This window comes from Buceros rhinoceros, unplaced genomic scaffold, assembly GCF_000710305.1.
Source record: "Buceros rhinoceros silvestris isolate BGI_N320 unplaced genomic scaffold, ASM71030v1 scaffold42471, whole genome shotgun sequence".
In the NCBI taxonomy this organism is placed as follows: Eukaryota; Metazoa; Chordata; class Aves; order Bucerotiformes; family Bucerotidae; genus Buceros; species Buceros rhinoceros.
This window is the reverse complement of record NW_010396901.1, coordinates 16,216-22,592: the sequence shown is the minus strand read 5'-3', so window position 1 is coordinate 22,592 and position 6,377 is coordinate 16,216. Positions and strand designations below refer to the sequence as shown.

Sequence of the window (6,377 nt, the reverse complement as noted above, 5' to 3'; positions counted from 1 at the left end):
TGCCATTATTCTTCAGGTAAATAGTGTCTCTTTCTCAGTTTGCTCCAGCATAAGAATCCCTCTGCTCTATAAATGCCACTGCCAGTGTTTATTTGTGAAGAGCTGGGATCTATTTATTTATTTATCCATATTTAGTTTAAAAGTCTGAGCTCAAAATTAAACAGTCATTCATAATGTCATTATCTGCCTTGCTCCTCAGTCAGATACCGCATGTGGTGTCACAGGACAAAACCCTTGGCAAGGCCCCTAGAAGAGCAATTTAGCTCCTCATCCATCTTGTCTGGCAGTGTGATTGCCTTCCAAGCTCACATTGCTGAATGTGTTATTTTATTCTGACTTATATTATTGAGTGTTAAATCATTTTCTGAAGTGTTTATTGGTAATAGTTGAATTCTTTCCACTCAGTTAAGCTGCTTTTGAAACATAAACATTTCCTTTTATCTTGGAGTTTGACGGAAACATGGGGAGAGTTCCTCAGGAGGATGGATTGTAGAAATGACCAGCTCATTAGTCAGGGACAGAATTTACCACAGCAGTGGAGGAGAATATCCTCCTCCTTCCATCAGGATGAAACAGCAAGCTCTCACCACCATGCCACGGCACTTCGGATGGGGAAGGTTTACTTGTGTCTTGGTTCTCCCATCATGTCCTGGCCTGTCAGGGAGCAGATGACCCTTTTACTGGAGCACCAATGACTTCCTGACAGGATCTTCATAGATCCTGGAGCTCTCTGAAAAGAAAAGCAGGCAGTGATCTGCAGGATCAGGTGCTGAGAATGTTATAAGGCATCAGCATGCCCATGCTTCCACATGTGGAGTATGGTCTGCAGCCTCTGCCATTCCCTGGCAGTCATGTCTCTCGGGAAGGAACCAGAGACCGCTTTCCTGTACCTATTTAGGAAAGCAGAACAGAGGATCGGAGAGCAGAAATAAACAGAGAGATTAAAATCTAGTATGGTAGTCAGTGTCTCTCGGGAAGGAACCAGAGACCGCTTTCCTGTACCTATTTAGGAAAGCAGAACAGAGGATCGGAGAGCAGAAATAAACAGAGAGATTAAAACCTAGTATGGTAGTCAGAAGCCAAGCTGGAGAACAAGGGCCAGAGGCAGGTCAAGCTGGGGAGGAGGCGGGAGAGACAGATTTTCAAATGAGCCCTTTGACAATTCATCTCCTGAGATCTCCAGATGTGACAGCCCCACAGCTTGATCCAGGCTGGCATACTCAGTACTACTGCAAGTCCTCTTACCTCTTGTCCTTGCTCCAGTGAAGACCTACAAATCGAAGTTTTTCTTTTTATCTTTAATGAGGAGTCTGTTGAGTCTCTTTCCTGCATCTGGGAGTTACTTTCCAGTCTTATGAACACTGACTTTTAGAGATGCCACCAGTGACGAGCTGGATCACAGTAGCAATCAAGGCTCCTTTGATGGCAGAGCTAAAAATACACTCTCCAGCTGACACAGCCTTGGGGAGGAGAACGTATGGTTTGGTTTGAAAGAATGTATCTTTCTTTGTCTTCATGTCTTCTGCCAGAGGATGCCACATCTGTGACAACCATGCAAGTGAGTTATCTCTGTCTTCTGAACTGAAGCACCCACGTGCAGATCCATACTGCCTCCAGCCCCAGAAAGACTAAAGCTTTAGAACCCTCTGAGTGCCTTGGAGAACAATGTCGTTGGCTGTTTCGCCTCCCTGGTCATGCTAGCACCCATCAGGTTGCTGCATAGCAGAAGCCACATCTGAGGGTCTGGGGGAAGTCACCTTGGCCAGTCCCTGAGGTTCAGTTTCAGTTCTCTTGATCAGCTGCCCCAGTTCTTTCCTTTCCTAGCTGCTTGTCTGCCGGCTCTCCTCCTTGCCCAATCCAGGGCACTGGCTCACCAGCTCCCTGGCTAATGAGGTGTCCCCAAAGCCTTGCTTTGGCACTTGTAAGGGAAAGTCGTGTCACTGCCACCTCCTGGGCTTTCTGAGGATGAGAGCTCATCCCGTGGGTTGCACATGCAGATCATGCATTGTGCAGCTTCAGTCTGCAGCAGCCCCTTCCCCTCCCAGGCCTGCAGAGTGCTGACACTGACCAGCCGTGTTTGCAGAAGAGTGCAGGTCTCCCTCCCCTTGGAGGCATTAGCTAAGGATGGATCATTAAGGCTTTTGGGTAGGAGATGTACAGATGAGCAAGCAAACACAATGATGTTCTCTGTCTGTAATGTGTAATATGTCAGGAGGTAAAAGGTTGATCATCCCACTTTTGCAAATGCAAATAGTAAAAAGGACATATCTTGCTGGCTACATGAAAGCCTCCGTGTGTCATTTCTCATGCTGCTGCACGCGAAACTTGAGAGCCGAGAAAGGGAAAATTCATCTGTTTGGTCAGACAGAAATACACTGGATTTATTGACGTGAGAGATACAGGGGGTATTCCTGCGTGGCTGTGGGGGCTAAAATGTTTTCGCAACACAGCGTTACACCAGAAAAGGCATTCACCCAAGAATGTCTCTCCAGAGGCTCAGCCAGCCTCCGTCCCGGAGGTGGATGTCCCATCCCTAAACCTCTGTGGGCAGTGGTCCGTTGCCAGGAGTCTGTTTGATGCTCCCATTTGGGGTGTTGGCTCTGCAGATGTATGACCTCCCTCTAACTGAGCCTTCCGTGTGGATGCTCTCTGGCTTGTTCTGGCAGCGGAAGAACATAAGGAAGCCATTCCGGTAGTTCTTGTTCATCCATCCGTAGAGCAGGGGATTGACAAATGTAGAGCACATGGCCCCGACGTGGAAGATGGTGTACAGGAGTTTGTACTCGTGGAAGATAAGAACCAGATCAAGATCGATGGCAAGCTGGAATATGTGGAAGGGGAGCCAACAGACTGCAAATACCACGACTACCATCACTAGCATTTTGGTTGTCTTCCTCCTCCGGCACTGGTTTTCATTCCTAGAAGTGGGACTGACGTGGTTTTTCAGCTTAAACCAGATCCTGGTATAGGCATAACAAATAATTGCAAGAGGGAAAACGTACTGCAGGAGGAGCATGGACAGGCTGTAGATAGTGGCATCTCTGTTGTTCCCAGAAGGCCATTTTTCTGAGCAGACAGCCATTTTGAGGTTGATGGATGGGATTTCCTCGTATCGGTACTCTCTGAAGATGGCCAGAGGACCTGCTAGGACAGCTGCTGCTAGCCACGTGACAGCTATGATGGTGAAGCTGAGCCTCTTGGAAATCCTGCTGTCCAGGTGGAAAACGATACACCGGTACCTATCCAGGGCAATCACAGTTAGGGTGAGAGTGGACACATGGACACTCAGAGCTTGAGCATAAGGGACCAGGTGGCAAAGAGCAGCTCCAAACTTCCACTCATCCAACAGCGTGTACACAAGGGTGAAAGGCAAACAGAGCGTGTCCACCATCAGATCTGCCAGGGCCAGGTTAGCTATGAAGAAGTTGGTGACTGTCCTCATGGTCTTGTACTTCACTATGATGTAGATGACCAAGGAGTTGCCGATGAACCCCAGCAGAATGATGAGGGAGTAGGCGGCAATCAGAACGACCTGGACACCCAGGATCTTGGTGCTGTCCATCATTGCATTGCGGGACCCAGAGAGATCCTGGCTAGGAGGGACAAAGTCCTTGGCATGCCAGTCCTGTGGCAGTTTCTCATCTAATGCTGTTTTCTCCACGGTGAGAGTGCTGTTGGCTCCTTCCAATGGTCCCATGGCCTGAGACTTTCCGTCAGGAGGAGAAGGAGACCTGGAACATGGACACAGCAGAAGTGAGGGCATGGGAGACTCAGAGGGTGTTTCCCACACAGCCTTAGGGCTAAACATCAGCAGCAGTGACATCCTCCTTTTGTGTCCCTCACCCCCCACCCTTGGGACCTCTCAGGGCTGACAGAAGAAATTGATGATGGCATCAGTTATCTTCGCTGAGATTTACTTGCCTGCAAAAATGCCCTAAGTTCTAACTCCTTCAGAACCAGGAAAGGAGAAAACCAACAGGGACACTCAAATTCAGGGTGCTCTTCTCCACCTCCCCATAACAATTTGTTTCTGGGTTGTGCACCGGTTTTCTTCCATTTCTTATTTCTCACCACTCCAAGTGAAAACATCTGTCGCCCTGTCTCCGTGTGAATTTCTGCCACTGCTCCTGCTAGTGATTCCACCGCCCAAGACCAGTAGCCCCTGCTCCCAACTCCTGGTAACGTGGTCAGCATAAGTAACTCTGTTTTGCGAGGCAAGCAGCCACTCTCTGTGACCAAGTGGGTCACATTTTCATCCCCTTCCTCTCATTATCAGGCCAACTTGAGGCTGGCAGGGAGGGGAAGAAAAAAGCTGTTTGGTTTGTCTGCTTGGGTCTGGTCCAACCCCCTGTAGGGAGCAGGGACACCTGCAGCCAGAGCCCCAAGGTCCAACCTGGCCTGGGATGGTGCCAGGGATGGGGCTTCTCCCACCCCTCGAGGCAACCTGGGCCAGGGTCTCACCACCCTCAGCATAACAAATTTCTTATTTACATCTGGTGTAAATCTCCCTCTTTTAGTTTAAACCATCACCCGTTGACCTGTCACAACAGCCCCTGATGAAGTCTGTCCTTATTGGAATAATAAATTCTGTATTACACTACCTGTTGATTGTACTATGTTGATTCAGCTTGTGGAAATCCTGAGCTGCTCCAGTCATGCATTCTGTGCTATACTGGTGATAATACCCAGTTAAGGAAATAGACCTTTAATGGTAACCATGATTTAGTGACGTCGTCATTCTGCCAAGGATCCCTAAAAGACCCTGTCTGTCCCCTCGGTGTCGGTGACACCCGGGAATCCTCCAGCTTTGCAGAGGAGGGAGCTCCTGCAGGGACCTGCATGTGGAGGGGACAAACCGCTGATGCTGTCCACAAGCCTCCCGCAGAGCTGCTGCTGAGCGTCCAGGCACAACAAGGCCCGAGAGGCAAAGCCCCGGCATCAGTGAGCTCCTGCCACATGGTGCTCGAACACCTGCGTGAACATGGCTTTGGGAGCAGGGAGCCCGACTGACGAGCCAGAACTGACTCAGTCTGGAACCGGTGGCTGGTGGTTGGTGCCATTGAAACAGTGGAGTGTTGTCACCACAGGGCTTTCGCTCAGCCCAAACACAGCAGGAGAAGAGCCAACTCTGTTACTGGCTCCTTCTCAACCTCCATGTCTCAGCGTTGCTGCTGGGGTGCGTGGGGAGGGGTGGACATGGCCCTCCTCCCCACCACTGCATGCGGGGCCCCTCTTCCCACCATACAGTGGATCCAAAGTGACCAAACCTCATCACTCTGCCCAAACAGGTGATCTGCAGAGCATCATGCGTTCTCTGACCTGCAGAGAGGGACGGGGGGGAATGCTCTGACACTGCAGGAGGGAGGCAAAGGGCTACAACAAAGCTGGGAATTAGGGGCAGACCCCTGGGTACCTTCTCAACCTCCCTGAGGTGGGAGTTGCACTGGGTTTGTACTGGGTGAGACAGGAGCACTGCTTGACTGGGTGCTGGTGGGCTTCCTGCACGTCCCGTGCCCTGCAAGCCAACCGTTTAAGGACAGCCCGTCCTTGGGAAGGGAGAGTGTTTCCTATGCAGAACACCTGCATTTCAGCTAGTTCCTCCAACAAACAGCATAAAATAAGGGTGTTGAGATGGTAAAGGTGGCAGCAATTACATTGCAATGAATAATAAATGGCTGCTTATTGTTTCATCACTCCTCAGAGAAAGGGCTGTGATTGCCCCTTGGGACCTGCTCCCCAGCCCCTGCAGAGGCCCAGCAAAAGAGCCGCCTGCAGGAGACTGTCCCTGCCTGCACAGTTGCTGCCCCCTGCCTTCTCCCTGTCCCTCGGCTTGCCTAGCTTGTCTGCACTGCTAGCCAGTGATTCCAGTAAGGGAGGCTGCTGGGCTCAGGTACCGCAGTGATGAGACCATATAGCTACTGCTATAGGGGCGGGGAGGGAAGCTTTAAGCAGCAAGAGGAAAAAATAGGTAGAGTTGCTGGGGTGACATTTTGCTTAAGGGTGATCTCAGACCTACACCACACTGCTGCCCCCAGCCCTGCAGAGGTAACCCCAAAGTCCAAAGGGAGGTCCCAGCTTGTAAGGCAGGAGAGAGTCACTCAAAGCCACCCTGCACAGCCGACATAGCAGGAAACAGAGCAGGGCGTCGGGCAGGGCTCCGGGAAGGTGGCACAGCCACAGCCTCTTTGACAGAGCCTGGCCCGCAGGCAGCAGCAGCCCTCAGACACCCAAAGGCTCCAAAGCAAACCTTCCTGCCAGAAGAGCAAGGTCGGTGAAGGAAACGGAGCAAGGGCACACTTTCAGTGGCTGTGCTTTCCCTGCTTGCCCTCCGTCTGGGTTTTTATACCTTCCAGACTGTCTAGCTTTACTTTATCACT

At 50.8% G+C, this 6,377-nt stretch overlaps 1 protein-coding gene across 1 annotated transcript; it reads right to left on the bottom strand.

Moving 5' to 3' along the window:
* Positions 1 to 2,533: 2,533 nt before the first annotated feature.
* On the bottom strand, positions 2,534 to 3,697 carry LOC104502092 (neuropeptide Y receptor type 2-like). The gene has a single exon (XM_010146015.1). It carries the CDS (start codon positions 3,695 to 3,697, stop codon positions 2,534 to 2,536), a length of 1,164 nt encoding a protein of 387 aa, XP_010144317.1.
* Between the last annotated feature and the right edge of the window lie 2,680 nt (positions 3,698 to 6,377).